Raw genomic sequence first — 19,906 nt, 5'->3', positions numbered from 1 at the left:
GGTTTCTTTGAGACCTAACAGAGTGCATGCTACACCTGGAATCTCTTCCCAGTAGATCCTGGAAACAGCACCTGACAGCACCATGTAAAAGGAGCCCCTGCGGCTATTGGATCAGGGAAGCTCAGACGCGCACCAAGAGGGTGACAAGCATCTGCCATGGCCATGAAGAGACTGTGACATTGCAAACACAAACTATCACATAGACTTAGCTGGCAGAGCACTTGCCCACCATGAAGGAAAGGTGTAGTGGTACCTAGCTGTAATCTCAACACTAGGGAGGTGGAGGCAGGAGAATTAGAAAGTCAAAGTCATCCCTAGCCACACAGTGAGTTCAAGGCCAGTCTAAGCTAAAGGAGACTCTTGTTTCAAAAAACCAAAACCAAAACGACTGAAGAGATGGCTCAGTGATTAAGAGTGCTTGCTGTTCTTGCAGGGGACCTGAGTTCAGTTCCCAACAAACAGGCGTTTCACAGCCATCTGTAACTCCAGTTCTGGGCAACTGTTCTGGCATCTGAGGACACCGGGAACACACATAGTGCAAATATGTACATGCAGGCAAAACACTCATATACATAAAAATAAATATAAATAGATATTTAAAACAAAAATAGTAAGCCAGGTGTGGTGGTGTATGCCTTTAATCCCAGCACTCGAGAGGCAGAGGCAGTGAATCTCTGTGAGTTCAAGGCCAGCCTGGCCTACAAAGTGAGTCCAGGACAGCCAAGGCTAAACAGAGAAACTCTGTCTCGAAAAAAAGAAAAAAAAAGTAAACAGAACAAGCCAGTGTTAATTAAGTCCACACATAAGCAGGCGGCCAGCACCTGCCTGGGTGGTGACACTTGGAGTGACTTTTTCCTTACTATCTATGTGCACTTTGCAATATAGCAAGAGTTTCATAACAGAAAACTATACAGGAAAATGATTAAGATAATATAAATGGCCCGGAGACTTTTCTTCTTTCAAGGGGAGCAATACTTTAGCAGGAGGTATCTTGGTACCTGAGGCTGAGGGCATTTCCCTAGGCACCATGGAACCCATTTTCTTGGCCATCTGCCCTATGAACATTGACCAGTGCAAGGGCTCATGACCTCTTAACCCCAAGAAGAATTCACGTTGGCAGCTGTTTCTCTACCAGCCCCCCTGATATCAGAGTGAGGCTCTCATTACTTTTGTCCTGCCATCCTGGATATCCAGGGAGGCAGGCGCTTCCTTCCTAAGCTTCTTCTGTCTTAGCTTGTCCTTAGCTGACCCCAAAGGGCTTCCGGACACACCTTCTAGGCTGGGACCTCAGGCCAAGTCTTCTGCCTAGGCAGAGGTGAGACTGGGGCGCCTGAGAGCTGCGCTGGTGGAACACTTTAGTTACGCCCAGTCTTTCTCCACGTGGCTGTGCCAAACAGGCTGGGCAGCTGCTGTTGTCCTCAGAGGAGCTTCTGGAAGCTCTCAGGGAAGGAGGACCTGAGGGAGGTTGAGCATCCTCTCGGCCACCAAGGTAAAGAAAAGAAGCTGTGATACGGGCTCGCTAGGCTTGGGAGGGTACTTCTGCTAGCCAACTCTGGTCCTCTGTCTGCCCCACGTGGAATCTCTCTGCCATCTTTTTTGCCTAAGTGCCTGTGCTTGTGTTGCTAGGTGGGGAAGGGAACAGCCCTGGACCTCCTGCCCTCCTGGGACTGGTCAGTGTGCTAGCTCACTTAGTTGCACTCTGGGTCTCCCTTGGGGACACAGTGGGTTTGGGGGATGGTAGGATGGGCTGCTGACCTTTTTGAGAACGAGTTTGGGGAAGCTCTGATGCAATGATTGTCCATCAGGATTGGCTGTCACAAGGGGAAAGATGTATTCTGCTTTGTGGGTGCGATGGTCTTAGGGACAGTTGAGTGGCCGTGGCCCTGCAAAGGGGAAACTCTCATCTTTGTGCTTAGCTGGCCGTGTTTCTATCCTTTTGTGCTGGGGATGGAGCCCAGGGTGTGCTGGACAAATGCTTTGCCAGCTACATCCACAGACCCAAAGAGTCCTCAGGCTGGGTGACCAAAGTTGAGACAGTCTGCGATGCAGAGATAGGTCCCCCCTGCCTATGAAAGGCTCTTTGCAACTGCTTTTGTGGAATGGCATCTGGCCCAGGTGAGAGGTGCAGAGGAGATGGTAGTCTCCTCCTCAGAGTTTGATGCTAAAACCCTTGTTTTTGTTTTTGTTTAAAAAAAAAAAAGCTTTAGTGGCACATGCTTGTAATCTCACAGCTGGGAAGGCAGAGACAGGTGGACCTCCAGCATTCAGTGGCCAGCCAGCCTAGCCTACTAGGTGAGTTCCAGCTCAGTGATGGAGCTAAGAGAAGAGATGGAGAGTGATTAAGGAAGACAGCCAGCTATGACTTCTGGCCTCATTGGGTTAGAAATGGCCGAAATAACTCACACGGAGTAGGGATGACTCAAAAGCAGACGTGTCATCCCGTAGCCCACCCCAATCTGTAGCCCTGGGCCTCTCTGGGAAGCCTGCAGGAGGCTGTCAATCCAAGAATTCTCTTCTCTGGGAAGGGAGCTAGGAGAAGCTTCCAAGTTTTTGTTCTCCTAGACAAGTGACGTCACTCTTGTTTACCTCCTGGGGCTCAGGAGCCTGCTCCTCCCTCCCGGAGCGAGTGCTTTGGTTTGGCCAACACTAGGTCACCCATAGACTTACCCTTTGGCTTTCGACAGTTAATATTTGACTATGAAACTATTCCCAGGGCTAAGGCTGCACACAGCCAACGCTATAAACAAACTAAAACTAGACTTATTTAAGTAAGCTAAGAAGATTAAGGAAGTTTTCTGTTTTGGAACAAGTCAGTTGTATAGCCATAACGTGTCTCAAGTCCTTCTAGAGAAGTTGAAATGTGACTTGGGCAAAACACTCCCTCCCTCTCCCCCAAACTGGAAGAAAGCTAAAGCAAAACGAATCCCTGGAGGGGACTCCTTAGCCAGATTGAAAAACCATCAATTTTATTTCCCAAGTCATCTGTCAGTTTATCAGCTAGAACAGGACTGAATGACAGTAGGCCACTTAGAAGGGTGTGGCTGACACATTATTTAAAGTATGCCACCGCTTTTTGGGTTTGTTTGAGACAGGGAGGGTCTCACTAAGTAGCACTGGCTCACCTAGAACTGTGTAGACCAGTGTTGTAGGAAAAAAACAAATAAAGAAATGTAATACATCTCAAAGAAATATAAAGACGATGCTTCTATTCCAGCATACGAATATGTTCTGGGACAGATATGAGTGAGCTTGGCCCAGGGACACAGATTTACATTACTCTACCGTGGCTCCGTGTTTTACCCACTGACGTCCTGAGAAGGAAACGTGGTGGGAGCGTGGAAAAACGTGGGCCAGCTGCCCCGGTGCCCACGCTCTTCCCAGAGACAACGGAGAACTGAATGCCCGTGGACAAAGAATGCAAAGACTGAGGAGAAGTACAAACAGGCATTTATTGAAGCAGAAAGCACGCCATCAGGAAGCGTGGGTCCCCAGAGCCAGTGGTCTCTGAGCTGGTCCTTACCAGCTCCCCCAGATCATTTCTCCCTCTTAATTGCTCTCCCCACATTTCATTTCCTCAGCCCCAACAGAAATACCCACAAACCAATGGTATTCTTTGACTGAAATAGTCAGAAAAGATACAAGTCTAGTGAATGGCCTTGGCTTGATAGATGGCCCTGAATAATGTACGGCCTGTTGGTTGGCTGAACACTTTCCAGATGCTATGTGAAGACATTATCTCCTTCCCGGGGAGGGACGTTATTTTCTTCCTCCTACCCTTTTCCTGAATGCCTACCCAATAACTAACTCATCATAACCTAGCCATAACCTAGAGGCAGAGGAGAGAGCTTAGGTAGACCCGAAATCAGGGAGATCTCACATCCCGTATGTCTGGCTGGCTAACTACACTCTACCATACTTCTATCTCCTTGGGGAAGCCCAGGGCTCCCTCCCTCTACAGGGAGATAGACCAGAGTGGACATAGACCCCAAGGCCTTGTGGATTAGTTACTTATTTCATTGGAGAGACAAAATATCTCACAAACAGCCTCATTCTGGCTCACAGTTCCAGGAAGCACAGTCCACTGTGGCTGGACAGGCATGGCAGCAGGAGCAACAGGTGGCTGCTGGCCACATGTTAGCCATGTTCAGGAAGCAGATGTATGCTTACACTCAGCCACTTTACTATTACTATTATTATTTTTTTTAGTTATAAATGCTTACTACATTTATTTTTGTGTATATTAATCAGAGTTCTCTGGAGGACCAGAACTGACAGCATACATCTTTATGAAAGTTTTTTTTTATTAGATTGGTTTACATACGGCTGTTCAGCGTGTCTAATGATGGCTGTCTCCTGACTGAAAGGCCAAGAATCCAATGGCTGTTCAGTCCACGAAGCTAAGTGTCTGTGCTGGTCTTCAGGCAACGTTGGAGTCCTGGAGAAGTGAGTCTTAACGCCAACCAGCAAAGGAATGTCTCACAATAGGAGTCTGCCATCCACAAGCAAAAAGAAAGATGCCTTCTTGCATGTCCTTTTATGTACCCACCAGAAGGTGTGGCCCAGATGAAGGTCATTTCACCTCAAATGATCCAGTCAGGAAAATTCTTCACAGTCGTGTCCAGCTACTTAGGTTTTAGTTGATTCATAGCCAAATTGACAACCAAGATCAGCCATTATAGTGTGTGTGTGTGTGTGTGTGTGTGTGTGTGTGTGTGTGTGCACTCACACACACATGCTATGGCTCTCTTATGGAGATCAGGAGACAATTTAGGAGAGTTAATTCTTCTGCCATGTGGGCTCTGAGGGGACAGAACAGGCACCTTTACCTGTTTTGACATCTTGCTGGCCACACCCATTTTCTTATTTTAGTTCAGTCTGGAAACCCACCTACCACCAGAATGGTGCTCCTCACATACACAATTTAGATGTGGCCAGGGATTTGTTTCCATGATGGTTCTAAAATTCTACCCTGTTGACAAGATTAATGATCACCCTTTACAGGGGCTGCAAAGCCTGGCTCATGCCTCTCTTCATGCAGGGCTCTGTTCTGGCTCTAGATCGGGGCTGGAGGAAGCCAAGCGAGGCACTTGGTGACCTTGAGTTCTCTTCATCCTCGCTTTACTAGGCTGGCATGGTGGCTGAAAGAATCCAAGACATTGTTTAACCCCATGAGTCTCTGAGCATCCCTGCACATTACAGGGCTCAGGCCTGGGGAGGAGCCGTGCTAAGGGGTTATCAGGTATCTGTTTTGTCATCTCTGGGGCTGATCTCTAGGCTCTAGCTGAGGCCCTGGCAAGCTTCTGTGCCTGCATTTCTTTCTGGGACAAATCTTTGTGACACTCTATGTCCTGACCCCAGGTACCCCAGAGGCCACCTGGGCTCCCCTCCCAGAGTCATAGCTCTCCTAGACATAGTGCATCGTGCCCCTGTCCCTCGGCCTCACAGAGCTGTGTGTTTCTCCTCCTCCTTTCAGGGTACTTACAATGACCTACTGCCTCTGGCCTCAGCCTCTCTCTAGGGTACCTGGCCCCCTACCTCTGTGACAGGCTTGGGTATGGAGCCCCCACTTTCCTGGGTCTGATCTTTTTCATCCCAGATCTCTTCCTGTCCTTGGAGGACTCTCTGCTCACATGGTCATCCTCGGGGACCCATTTAACCCCAAGGATGAACTTGTACCTGAATCAAACCTCCCACTTCTCTGACAGAGTTCTAAGTTCGTTTCCTGCTTCCTCCTGCTTCTCAACACAAATCACATCCCCACAGTCTAACCATACCCTCATCTGCTTGTCCTACTTTTATAGTTTTTATATTATCAATATTAACAGTATTATCAGTATGCCTGGCTAGCGATCAATTAAAAACTGACACTTGTTATATTTTAAAATAGCCTTGGTTAACCTGGGGAAGGGCAGTTATCAATCTTCTAAACCACTTCCCATAGTGGGTATGGGATACCTGCGCCAATCCCATGCCATCTGCTTCTAATAACGTCTATCAAGTTACCTCCCATCCATAATCCCAAATACTTGCTAATGCTCTTCATCTGGGCTGAATCTTCCATCCATGCTGGCCATGTGCTTCTCCTCCACCTAACCCATGGCGGCCTTTCTCTCTTCCCTTCAGGTATCTCCTTGGGTCTCTCTCTTCGTCCTTCCCAGGATTCCCCCCCCCCTCCCTCTCCCTCTCTCTCTAGGCCCGGGAACCTTAGCCACACCTGTCTCATCCGCCCTGCCCAGGTGGGATAGCTTTTTATTAATTAGCATAAAAATACACCAGACCGCCCCCCAACACACTTTTATACGCCACTGATGTCCAGCAAAGCCACCTCCACTCCCACAGCTGTCCCTTCCTCGTACACACGGCCGTGCCCCATCAGCACCCGTCATGCCTAGCAAGGGCCATGCCCACAGTACTATCTTCCACAAATTCTAACAGTTGTGAAACACAGTGTCTGATCTCTTTGCTTCCTGGTCCAAGGCAACACACATTTCTTGCAGGAGGTGCCCAGTAGCCACTAATCAGAATGTTCTAGTGTCCACTGTGTCCCCATTGTAGGAGCGAGACTTGTTTGGAAACTCTGTATCTCTCTAGTGGGGCTAAGCAATACCCTTCGAGTAGCAGGTGAACAAATGATTCTAGATCCATTGGCAATTCCCTGCATGCCCACAATCATATAACAATCATGCAATGTACCCGTGTGTGTGTGATGTGTGTGTGTGTGTGTGTGTGTGTGTGTGTGTGTGTGTGTGTGTGATGAACATGCTAAGTGGGAGGTAGGCGGGCAGGTGAATGCATACAGAGGTCAGAGCAGGTTGTTGAGTGCCCTCTGGAGTTACCCTCCACTGCATTCCTTTGATACAGGGTTTTTCATGCAGCCCGAGCTAGACTGGCAGCCAGCCAGCCCCAGTGGCCCTCCTGCCTCTGCCCTTCACAGCACTGGGGGTTCAGGCACACAGGACCAACTCCAGCTTTTTTACATGGTGGGGATTTGAACTCGGGTCCTCATGCTTGTGCCACGAGCCATCTTTCCAGGCCCTGCCTTTGCCTTTTCATTCTCTGTGGTTCCCACAAGACCTCTGTGCTTCATTGAACCACCCAGAAGTCATTTTATTTTCTCTATTCTTCTGTGTTGACAATTGTGAAAACATCTCCTAACACTGGCAGAGGAACCACAGACAATTTTACACTTTGTGTTTAACCACCCCTAAAAGTACAACTTGGTGGAAAGACCCAAGACAAATGCAAAAAAAAAAAAAAAAAAAAAAAAAAAAAAAAAAAAGTAATAACGACAGCACGTGGAGATGCTGCTCTTTGGTGTTATCAGCTACATGAGAATAGTTCTCAGAGCAATGATTCCTTAAATGTTTTTATATCATCAGGACCATAATCTTCTTTATCAGCAGTGTTTCCCTAAAAACAGAAGTCTTGCTTTGATTTTATTAAGAAATACTTTTTGGTTGGTTCAGTGGGTGGAGCGCTTAGCTAGAATGCTCAAAGCCCTGTTTCCATCCTCAGCATCGTATAAAAGGAGTCCCTTTCTGTAATCCCAGCAGTGGGAGGGAGGCAGTGGGGGCAGGATCAGGCGCTCAGGTCATTCTTGGCTACATAAAAGGGTGTTTGAGGACAGCGTGGATTACCCGAAACCTCATCCAATATAAGTAAATAAACTGCGCGTTTCTCGGGAGAGCGCTGGTGTTAGGTCAGATTAAGCTCGCCATGCAGTAAAGATACCCTGGCTCTTTGAGAGGGGGCTACTGCATAGACAGGGGAGTCCTTTAGTGCGCCAGGAGGCTGCTGGTGCCCAGAAATGTCCTAGAGGCATAAATCTGCCTGTTTTTCCTGCCGAGCGCAGCAGCAGGAACTCTCAGGAAGCGCACGCGCCTTGGTCTTACTTTCCTAATACTTCCCTTAAGTGTGTCTCGGGGTGGAGGTGGGGGAGGTTGGATAGGGATGGGAGGGAGGGTGAATGGGGGTGGGGTGGGGTGCGAACTTGCGCGTGTTTATTATAACTTCATTCCCTTTAAAAGGAAAAGTATGCCCGGAATCCGGGAGGTGGCAATGGAGTCCGGGTGGAGAGGACGTGACCGACCCACTCAAGTTGGGTGTCTCTAGTGTCAGTCTCTAGTGTTCCTAGGGTTGACACCAGCACTGGCATCCCCTTTGCTGGTTGAGACTGTCTCCTGTACCCCCTCATCCCTGGGCTGCCGGCTGGGTGGAGCCGCCCTCGCGGTTTGGGCGTGTTCTTCCCTCTGCGCTGACCGTGAGTCGTCTGTCAGGGACACAGCCAGAGGATTGCCGACCGACCGACCGGTGCTAGGCGCGCAGCCACCATGACGGGAAGGTAATAGATGCTTTAGGTGACGAGTGGAGGGTGACAAGGGCAGGGACAGATACGGGACTGCGGATCGTGTCGGGAAGTCCCGCGGCCCCTTTGCTCCCAGGCTGCAACCCTCTGGGACTGACAGGGTCAGGCAGCGGGTCCAGTGAGCAGTGGCAGGTGTAGTAGTTTTACCTCTAGTGATGACCCAGACCAGGGACTCGCCCGAGGTCGCCAGCCAACTGAAGGCGAAAGCCTTAAAATATGGCTGAGAGCCATGGACTTTTCTAGCACCCTGCTGTGTGATCCTGGGTAATGGTCACTCCAGAGCCTTCTATTTCCTTCTTTGTAAAATGGGGGTATAGGGTGTTTAGGGACCTGTGGGGAATTGTCTAAACCCTAAGTGTAGAGGCTGGGTGAGGGCCAGGGAATACCCCTCCAGCCTGCTCTGGGCTGCTCTCAGGTCCCTTTGTACCATTTTACAGATGAGACAATCCAGGTTCGGGAGGTCCGAGGGATGGACACATGCCCCCAAGAGTCCAGACAGTGTTGGTCTCTGCAGTTACTTCTGGAATATGCCTGGATACAAGTGTGTGGCTCAAAGCTGGGACTGAAGAGCTGGTCCTGGGGCTCAGGAACCCCCTGCTAGCCAAGAGCTGGCAGAGATGCTTTTTCTATACTATGCCTTTTTCTACACTAACTTTTCTTCTACACTGGTGCTCCAGGGGAGCCCTGAATCTTTTGCCATCTTCTTTAGGAAGGGGTCCTGGGTCCTGGGAGTAAGAGCACCACCCAGTGGTGTGGGCTAGTGTCCTGAAGATTCCCTTGACGCCTAGAACAGTATTCTGCCTCAGGGACACACTGAAGGTGTGGCTGGGAGTTCTAGGGTAACCCAGGATTTGGAAACAGTATGTACCCTGTTGTGAAGTGAGACCTGCCCTTTCCTCCTGCTTCCCAGTGCTTCTGCTCCACCCCCGACCCCTCCACACCCCCACCCCCAGCCTCAGCTCTGGATGTTTCCTCAGGGTAAAAATTGTCTGTTCCTTTATGCAGTGTAATGTAAGGACCTGCCCCACCCCAAGACGGTGGTAAAGGTCTTCCACAGACTGCTGTGGTCACTTCTGTCACTTTGCCCCAGCCCCACCCCAGTCCCTGAAAGAAATCCTTACCAACTTCTTGGCTCCCCACCCTCAGCCCTCAGCTTTGAAAGAAGAACAGCCACAGACTCACCCAACTGTATCTTAAGCTGAAAGTGGGGTTCAGAGTAGAGACATGAGGCACCTGTTAACCTTGGGCCCCTCAGCCCTCTCTGGACTGGGCAGCCAGCAAGGAGAAAATTCAGGAAGGTTTTTGCTGGTGGGAGACGAGATCGGGAGATCTGTGGGCCACGGGGTCACACGGGGACAAGGCTCTCTTTTCTGTTCTGGATACAATTGCTCATCCCAGGGAACAGAGAAATCCCCTAGACACGGAGAGCACAGAAACACAGGAAATGCTGCCCTCTGAACATTTCGGTGGCTTTCTTCGGTTCTTGCCTTCAAGCACTTCCCTGCTGGTGTGTTTTTAAACCGCTGTGAGATGACACCTCAGGTTCCAGGCTTGGCTTTCCTTCCTCTCACCCACAGACACCCGATTCAGACTTTGGAGTCTCTTCTTATCCTAGGAACTGTGGGGGTTCGTTGGCCACTCTGGGTCCATTGCCTCAGCGAGGCAAAGGCAGGTTTTCATGCTGCTTGGAGCCAGGCTGCCCTTTGGGTTCACCTTCTCTGTTCACACCCCTCAGACCCTCCTGAAAATGGCAGGCAAGAACAGAGGGAGGGCTGTGAGGAGCCACCAAACAGGACCTGGAGTAGCAACCTTTGTAAATACACCCATTGGCACTGTGTGAGGAGATGGGGAAGATGACCAGGGAGGCCATTGTCCAGGGAGGCTGAAAAGATGGAGCTGGGAGGTGGGGTCAGGGCCTCTGGAGGTGTAGTGGACAGAGTGGACCAGAATCCACGGCCATTTCCCAAGAACCATCTCCCTGCCCCATCTTACGGTGCTGCTGCCGTCATGGGGTCATGCAGCGACTTCTCACCTCTGCTGGTCTCACCCCTTTTGCACTGTCTTGCTCAACTCAGGTCCGAAGGAGGGCAGGGCCCTGCTCTAGCCTGTCACACAACCAGCTCCCTCGCTCTGGCAGGCTCCGGGCTAGCGCTGTGGCTGCGGCTTCTACCTTTCCGGTGGCAGCACGCTCAGCAGGAATAGCCGCTTACACCTAGGTCAAACTTCATTCCTTCACCAGCACTGCTTTCTCATCTCTAACTTCTTGCTGCTCCGGATCTAAAACTTTTCCCAAGTCTCAGTGGAATAGCGTCTGATCCCCAAGGATAGCTCAGCCCAGATCTTGTCACATACTGAGTGACGAAACAGACCCCTTTTTTTCCTTTCCCTTCTTGTGTCCCTCCCTGGATTGCTTTAGCGTTCACTAACCCTGATTTACGTGGCTATCTGAACCACTCAGACTGACAGAGCCTCTCCTGCTGTCCCATCCCTAGTCTCAGAGGAGCCCCTAAAGCCTTTAACAGGTCCTAGGTTCCGCCTGAAGGAACACTGTAACCCTGGTGACACGGTGATCCCTGGTCTGCTGACCTTCTCATCAACACTATCTCTCCATAGTGTCTGTTCTCCCTCCATCTCTTCCAGTCAGTGACTCATTTCTCTCCCGTTGCCTCAAGCTACACTGTCTCTGCCTCAGGGAGGGATGGGTGACTCTACTGCTCAGCTTCTCGGATTCCATAGCCTGCAGATTAAACCTACCCACCCCTTGTCCCACAGCCGCCCGGGCCCTGCTGGGACGGACTCTCATTGCTTGTTTAAAAGGCTTCCCCAATTCATGCAGTTCATACACTGAGTATCTCCTCGTTATCACGGCTTCCTGTACTAGGCCCGTGTCGGTGTCCCCATCTGCCTACTGCGTCACAGCTTTTCCATTCTCTGTTAAGGCTCAAACAAGGATAGCTTCTGTAGTTTCTACCATGTTCTCTTCCTCCTCACTCTCTGATTCCTCCCAAGAGTTTTTGGATCCTTGGAAGAGATCTTTAGCATAAATATAATTTACACTCTTTTTTTTCCCTTGGGTCCTGCAAGCTGTAAGAAAGACTAGCCAGCACCTTAATTTCATCCTCCCCTTCCCACTTTTCCAATCAGAGGCTCCTGCAGAGGATGTGTGATTCCTCCCTTACATGGGGCAAAGGTTTTGTTATTCTGCGATGACCACATGCTTCAGTCACATACTTTATCACACACACACACACACACACACACACACACACACACACACACACACACACAGAGGTCAGGCAGCAGCTACCACAGTCTGTTATGGCTCTGTCCCACATTTTGTACTTTCAGTGATCAAGGCCCATTTTCCGATTCATCGGCTGTTTAGGGAGGCTTCCTCACACTTGCATGGTAGACTCCGTAGCACCCTTTACCACCTCTTACCATGCAGAGGAAGTTACCTTGGGATTTCTCCCCCCAAAAAGGTGTTCTGCTTTTGGATGTCTTGGCTTTGGTTCTATGTTTTATAGCTCATTGCAGGGAGCAAGCAAGTGCCGTTACAGGAAAGAGACTGTCCCAAGGTAGACAGAGAAAGGGGTGGGGGTGGGGGTGGGGGGGTGAGGGGGCAGGGAGTGCTTCTGCCAGTGTTCCACCCTCACACGGATTGTCCTCAGTTGTGTGCTCTTACCAGGACTACACATACACTTATGCACACACATAAATAAACCAGTAAGTAAATAACTATCAAAGACAGGTTGGCCTCCAATTCAGTAAGTACTTAAAGACGGCAACCTTGAACGTCTGATCCTCCTGCTCCCGCCGCTGCAGTGCTGGCCAGCACACTCACATGTGCTTAAAATGGTATAGTGTCTGAGAGTCCTGGGGTCTTCCATAGGGGAGAGGCTGAGCTACTCTGGAGGCGCGGACTTAAAGCTGCCTGACAAAACTCTCTGCCCGAGCTCCTGCACGTCTCCATCAGTCTGCAGCAGAAAGTGGGTGTGTGGGCATTTGGAGCCTTTAGTCTCCTCCGGACTCAGCATCTACATGCCCTTTAAAAAATATTTGTCGAATCAATCACTGCTGGGCAACACTGGAGTTAGCTGCACTTACAAATTATATTCTGGGCTTGTTAATGAGTACCCTGTCCTGTCTCTGGTTCTGCTGATGTGTGTTCCCGGCACCTGAGAAGGCTGGCCCTGTACAGATGTCTGTTGACCCCTGGTTGTCAGGAGCAATGGCAGCTGTTTTAGGTGGCCTGGGAGGATGCCATTCATACTTTCTGATCTTATAAGGGAGGCTCGCAGAGACGGCTAGAGTTCCAACGCTCTGTGTCTGAGTTAGTGAATACTGTGGTAGCTGAGCCAGTGGTGGCCGTAGTTTCCATAATTTCCCAGGGTAGTGTCTGTGGGTGGCAAGTCTTTGTGTCACTTTATACGAGTATAAATCACGAGAGCTTCCTAAATATTGACTTCTGGGTTTCTTTTATCATGTTTGGCTATCTTGTGTGTGCATGCTCATGGGTAATTGACTGCATAGGTGACTGTGCATGGGACATGTATGGCAGTCAGAGGCCAGCCTTGGAGGTTATTTCTCAGGCACCTTATGTTTGCTTGTCTGAGACAGGATCTCTTGTTTGCCTGGAAGTTCACCACCACCGTCCAGGATAACTGGCCAGGAGCTTGCAAAGATCTGCCTTTCTCAGCTTTGCTTCTCCCCATGTTACCACTGTGGGATTTCAAGTGGTGCACCATGGCACTCAGCTTTTAAAATTGGTGTAGGGGGTCTGAACTCAGGTCCTCACACTGGCAAAGCAAGCACTTTATCAACTGAGCCATTCTCAATACGGGCACCTAGCTCTTGGTTGGCCAACATTTTAGAGGACAAGAGCCCAGGATTTGGGCTTGAAGTTAGCATTCATGCTGCAAGCTCAGAGAAGGAAGTAAGGTGGCAAATGAACAAGTGTTGCTATTATTATTATTATTATTATTATTATTATTATTATTATTATTAATTTCTTCTCCTCCCTCTTCTCTCTCTTTCCTTCTCCTTCTTTCTCTCTCTTCAACTTTTAGATACAGTCTCATTTTGTGGCCTTGGCTGGCCTGGAACTCAGATGTGGATCAGGCTGCCCTTGCTTAAACTCAGAAATTCTGCTGTCTCAGCCTCCTGGGTGCTAGGGTTAAAGGTATATGCCCCCCACATCATGCTTGGTGGGCAGTTTCGTAACTTTTCCAAGGATTCCCCATTTCCCACCGCAGAGTGCCCAGGAGCTCAGGTTCCCCACTCTATAGGGACAGCCTGCCCTCTTTGGGGACCTACCCAGACCCAGCCCGCCTCCTCAGGCCCTGCTTTCTGGAAACTGGCTGCGCAGCGCAGCAGGAACAATAATATCCTTTCTATTCAGATCTGACTTTGTTGCGCTTTAGCGATGCAGCCCATAACTTAAGCTCCTGTGCCGCGGAGGAGGCTCCCAAAGCTATAGAGGAGGTTGGGGGCAGCCTGGCGGGCTAGCTGGGCGGGGCTTGTACCTGAAGGGTCCCCCCTCCAGCCAAGCAAGGCTTGCAATGAGTTCAGGTAAATGGGGAGAGGGTGGGCGGGGTCACACACAACAATGGCCGGAAAGGCTTGTACTAGCTTGCAGTACTTGCTTCGGAAACCCCTCCTAGTCCTTCTGAGAGGCTGGCTGGCTACCCAAGGCACAGGAACCGGGCTGGGCGAGGGAGAGGGCGCCACTTGTTGACGTTGTGTTTTGATGTAGTCTGGAATTTGAACACTTACGGTTAAGGCACCAGAGACCTGTTTTGTCCTTGCTAGCCTTTTGGTAACCGAGGGTGATTTTGAGCTTTTGGTCCAGCCTCCGCCTTGTAAGTAGTAGGATTACAGACTTGATTTTTCTGTCGTGCTGAGGATTGAACCCAGGACCTGAGGAATGTTAGGCAAGCGCACTGCCGACTGAGCCCCATCCTTAGCTACAGAATGAGAGAGTTTGTGGAGGCACAAACCCGGGCTCCAGTGGTCAAGGACACCACTAACCCAAACATGGCTGTGGTTTTAGCACAGGTTAGACAGACTCTGAAGCGGTAACTGCTGGATTCCCTAGAAACTTGTCTGGGTAGCAACGGGAAATGGGAGCAGCAGGGCTTGGGGTGGTCCCCACAGTATTCAGAGGCTTCACCTGGGGAGAGGAGGATGCTGGGAATACTCGAGGAGACAGAACAGAGGACATGGCTCCTAGGCATATGCCCCAGGGCCATCTGGCTGGAAGGTAACCTGTAAAAAGATAGGGAGAGAGACCAATAGGACAGTGGACATAGGGCCATTGGCATTAAGGAACAAGTGGCCCCAGAGGGGGGTGGAAGAAGTGGCGTGTGGGGAGAGAGGGCCAGGGAGCCACAGTCACAGGTGGGCAGGGCGAGGACCTGGTAACACAGGGAGGGGAAAGACGTCCGAGGCTGACATTGTTCCGGTTCCTCTGAACTTCCTGCCAATGACAGGGAAGTTGGACAGGGAGCTGGAGGTCCGAGCCCTGGAAAAGGTCTCTGTGAGGCTGGGGACATGACTCTGTTAATAAAGTGCTTAGTGTGTATGCAGGAGGACCAGAGCTCAGACCCCTAGCACACTTCTTTAAAAAAAAAAAAAAAAAAGCAGCTCTCGCTAGCTGAGCCAGTGACAGAGTAAGAGACTCTGTCTACAACATATGGTGGAGAAGACATTTCAGAAAACATGCCTCAGCCTCTGACCCATGGGAACTCAAGTGCACATGCCTGCGTGCGCACACATCATCTTTAGCTGAGAACGGGGACAGAGGGAAAGTATTTGGTAGGCCGCAGTGACTCAGCCACTATCTGCGTCAGTGGCTATCTACAAAATGCTTGCCGCCTGCTGGTTCATCCCCGAGGGCCCAGCACGGGCCAGCACGGGCCAGCACAGACAGGCAATCCCACTGCTCAGGCGGGGACCTGTGGTTCACCTTGTGTGGCCTGCGGGAATGGAGTCCTTCCTGGTCAACCTTGGTTGTCTGTGGTATGTGGTGCTAGGGCACAGGTGACCAGGGCACTGAGAGTGACTTCAGGATGAGTATAACAAACAACGTGACCAAGGCACAAGGAGGGATATGTGTCCAATAAAGAAACTTAGGCTCCAGCAAGACCCCAGAAGCATACATACACGTGTTTATGCAATGCCTGACTTTGGATTTCTTTGAACTTCATGACCCCTCATGCCAGTTCTCTGTTGTGACAGGTGTGACATACTTGAAGTGTTCTTTGTTGTTGTTGTTGTTGTTTTGTTTTGTTTTTTGAGAACGGGTTTCTCTGTGTTACCTTGGCTGTCCTGGGCTTGTTTTGTAGACCTGGCTGGCCTCGAACTCACAGAGATCCACTCTGCCTCCTCTGCTAGGATTACAGGTATGCACTACGGCTCCCAATTCAAGTGTTCTGGATAAAAAGAAACCAAGCCACTGGGCGTGGTGGCGCACACCTTTAATCCCAGCATTTGGGAGGCAGAGGCAGGCGGATCGCTGTGAGTTCGAGGCCAGCCTGGTCTACAGAGTGAGTCCAAGACAGCCAAGGCTATACAGAGAAACCCTGTCTCAAAAACTAAAAAAAAAAAAAAGAAAAAAGAAACCAAGCCAGGGGATGGAAAGATGGCTCAGAGGTTAAGAGCACTGGCTGCTCTTCCAGAAGTCCCAAGTTCAAGTCCCAGCAACCACATGGTGGCTCACAACTATCTATAATATGATCTAATGCCCTCTTCTGGCATGCAGGTGTGCATGCAGGCAGAACACTGTACACATAATAAATAAATAAATCTTTAAAAAGAAAGAAAGAAGCCAAGCTAGACATGGTGGTGGCACACACCTTTAATGCCAGCACGAGGGAGGCAGAGGCAGATGGATCTCTGTAAGTTCGAAGCCAAGCTGGTCTACAAAGTGGGTTCAGGACAGCCAGGGTGACACAGAGAAATCCTGTCTTGAAAAAAAAGAAAGAAAGAAAAAGAGAGAGCTGGAGAGATGGCTCAGTGGTTAAGAGCACTGGCTACACTTCCAGAGGTCCTGAGTTCAATTTCCAGCAACCATGTGGTGGCTCACAACCATCTGTAATGAGATCTGGTGCCCTCTTATGGCCTGCAGGCACACATGTAGGCAGAATACTATATACATATATAATAAATAATTTTTAAAAAGTCCTTTAGTTAAAAAAAAGAAAAAAGAAAGATAGACGCCAAACTGCTGAATCAAAAGAGTATAACCAAGGCTTCTAAAAAAGCTGTTACCTCTGATAGGTGTTGCATGGATTTAGAGATTTGGAAAGGAGTGTGTTTCTTTCCAAAGGAACGGGGTCTCATGCAGTGCAGGTAGGTCCCAAACTTGCTATATAGCTGATAATGACCTTGATCCTCCGATCTCTACTTCGCCAGTGCTGGGATTACAGGAGTGAGCTGCCACACCCAGCGTTATGCAGTGCTAAGGATCCACTTCATGACTTCCCTGCATCTGGCAAGCACTCTACCAACTGAGCCACACCCTCAGCTCCTGGAATAGGGTTCTGATGGTGAAAATGCATCCTGTGCCCAGTTGTCAAGGCAGCGACCTGATTCCCTGGCTTTTAGGATGTGAGGAATAGGGCTGTCTTTGTGTCAAGCCCTGTTTACTATGTGTGCAGCCTGGTGACGTCCGATGCTGCTGTGGCTAGGGAGGCACGCCAAAGCGGTCCAGGGGTGGAAGCAGCTGGCTGAAGGAATCTTCTGGAACCTTAGAGGCTATGCTTGCTGCAAAGGGAGCTGCTCTCTACCCAGAACCTGGCTAGTGCTTGAAATAGCACAGACATTCAGCAAGGACCCAGTGGGTGGAGGCGCGAAGCAGCCCGTGTGTAACACAGATTCTCCTGTGGGCACTGCCTTTTGGAGACAGCTGATGTCGGGCCCATTTTACAGATGAGGGAACGAAAGTTCACAGGACTTCTATGCATGGCCAAGGGGTGCAGTGGTAGGGCGCTTTTTGTCCCCATCTACCACTCAAAAGAGGAGGGATTTAGTTTGCTCAAGGTGTGTCCAAGTTTGCTTTCAGTTGCTGTGAGAGAGGAACTCGAGGAAGAAAGGGTTTATTAGGCTTACCCACTAGATGATCACAGTCCATCACCGAGGGAAGTCAGGACAGGAACCCAAGCAGGAGGGGAAAGCTGCTCACTGGCTGCTTTCTTAAAAACCCAGGACCACCTACCGTGAGCTGGGTCCTCCCACATGAGCCACTAATTAAAAAAAAAAATGCCCCCTACACATGCCCACAGGCCAGTCTGAAGGGGGCGGCTCCTCAGTTGAGTTTTCCTCTTCCCGTGCCTTTAGATATGTTGGTCATCATGGCCAGGAGGCTGGTTGTGGTGGAGCAGCCTGGTGTGAGGACATGTGCTTAGACTCTTCCCCCAGCACCCTGGGGAGCGGCACAGAGAGGCAGGTATATCCTTGGTGCCTGCTAGTCAGCCAGCTTGGCCTACTTGGTGAGTTCCAGGTCAGTGAGAGATGCTGCCACCAAAAATAAATAAATCGGGTGGTTGCTGAGGAACACCAGCCGAGATTACCCTCTGATCTGCAGCCCTCCACCCCCATACATGTACACCTACACATACAAAATTTCGTGTTTTAAGTGAGTTTACAACTTTGTGCCATGTATGTCGCCAGTAAAGGTCGGATTCGCCTGAGCCTTTTAAGCAGGGACATGTCGCTGGGCCAGCCCTGCTAGCCCCGCTGTCCAGCGCTGACTTGCTCTTTCTCCTTCTGTCCTTTCTAGCAACATGTCTGAATGTTTGGCCGATGCCATGTGCCAGCGCTGCCAGGCCCGGTTTGCCCCCACAGAGCGCATCGTCAACAGCAACGGGGAACTCTACCACGAGCACTGTTTTGTGTGTGCACAGTGTTTCCGGCCATTCCCCGAGGGGCTCTTCTATGAGGTGAGGGGGCTCGGGGTATTAGCCTGTTCAGGGAGGGCCTGCGGCTGCTCCGTAACCTGGCCAGGCTTGAGGAAGCAACGCCAAGTTTCAGACACTACGTTGGCCCATCCCACACCTGGAAACTTCTGGAATCACTGTTTTTCATTCAGTCTCCCCGGGCAGGTTCTGGGATAGGACAAGCCCACATCCTGGTGCTCGCTCTCCATTGGGTCAGATAGTAAACGCAGTGGCTGAGCAATTCCTTCATCTGGTGAGGACACTTCAGAAAAAGACATTCCTGTGATTGGAATTGGGTAACCAGGTGATGTGTCATGAGACTGAAGAGAAGGGACGCACACACAGAGATACTCACGGCCACCCACAAATATGCACACACACAGATACATGCACACACTGGCACGTGCACACATGCGCACACACCCCTCTGCAGGAAAAGGCCTTGGCAGAGGGCACAGCATATGCAGAGGTGATGAAGCAGGAACGTGTGAGGTGTTTGGGGAGAGGCTGGTGTCGGGGAGAAGGAGCTGGGAAGTGAGGGGGCGTGGCAGGAGGTACAGACCCCTCCATCTTTCTACCTTACTGGCTCTCCTCTGGGGCCCTGAGCTCCTTTTCCGTAAGAGATTGGAGCAGCTAGGGTCGGGACAGCATTGTCCAACACATGCAAAGGACCTCCTTTCATTCAAGGCATGAGACGTGTCTCTAACCCGATTGTGGAAGGCTACTAGTAAGACTGTCTCAAACAAACAAACAAACAAACAAACAAACAAACAAAATGGAAGCTAGAGAGGATTTGATGAGTGTGCCGTTCAGAGGCCATGAGCCAGTTGAGGTAGAAGCTGGGATACCAGGTGGGACCAGGATGGGGTTATTGAATATTGAGATAACGCAGATAAAAGTAAAGGGCCCTGTATTTCCCACACCAGCTCACAAGAGCAAGTTGTGAAACCCTTCCTTTTTAAACCCAGCTGTTGTTAAGAAGTAACTCATGCACAGGCTGAGGAGATGGCACAGTCTTCAGCGCACTTGTCTAGCAATTATGAGTGCTTGAGTTTATAATCTCCAAAACCAAAGTTTTGGGCATAGTGGCTTGTGCTGTAGTCTCAGCACTGGGAAAGCACAGGCAGGTGGATCCCTGCGGCTCACGGTCTAGTCAGCTAGCCTATTTGGTGAGTCATGGGCTGGTGAGAGACCCTGTCGCACATAAAACAGACATATAGTAAGCCGTATCACACTGTGCATAGATATAGTGCTTTATTAAAAATGAAGATAACAAGTACGTAAAACGTCCTACTTCCCATTATTTTTGTTAGATTTTTCAGGTTTATGCGGTTGAGATTATTTCTGTCTATGTGGTGACATCAGCCTGGCAGTAAGATTTACACCATAACATCTGGCGCACCCAGAGTCAGGGCCTCTGTTGCATCCCCCCAGAGCTGGTTAAACACTGGCTGCCACTCCACTGGGCTGCAGTGGAGGGTGGATTGGAGCTCAGAGGGAGCTGTGCTGTCCTGTGGGCTGGTGGCATCACTGGTGGCAGATAAATGTTCTGAGGAGGATCTCCTGCCACTGTCCCAGCTCCTGAGAGATGCTGGTTGCCTGG

At 50.2% G+C, this 19,906-nt stretch overlaps 1 protein-coding gene across 5 annotated transcripts in view; it reads left to right on the top strand.

Annotated features, from left to right (window-relative positions):
• The first annotated feature begins 1,168 nt into the window (after positions 1-1,168).
• The window catches only part of LIMS2 (LIM zinc finger domain containing 2), a 34,609-nt gene continuing 15,871 nt past the window's right edge, over positions 1,169-19,906 (top strand). The window contains exons 1-3 of one of the 5 annotated variants that reach the window (XM_084780605.1): positions 8,028-8,341; positions 8,803-8,906; positions 18,147-18,306. In XM_084780605.1, the coding sequence (XP_084636731.1) occupies positions 8,803-8,906; positions 18,147-18,306 (264 nt within the window). In that variant the 5' untranslated portion in view covers positions 8,028-8,341. Of the gene's footprint in view, positions 1,490-4,420; positions 4,444-4,530; positions 4,553-8,027; positions 8,342-8,802; positions 8,907-18,146; positions 18,307-19,906 lie in introns of those variants that run through there. The other 4 variants (XM_084780608.1, XM_084780609.1, XM_084780606.1 and 1 more) reach the window with 4 other exon arrangements.

Source organism: Acomys minous (genome assembly GCF_964271855.1).
Source record: "Acomys minous genome assembly, chromosome: 4".
Taxonomy (NCBI): domain Eukaryota; kingdom Metazoa; phylum Chordata; class Mammalia; order Rodentia; family Muridae; genus Acomys; species Acomys minous.
Note: the sequence above shows the minus strand (reverse complement) of the source record. Positions and strands in the feature narration are given on the sequence as shown.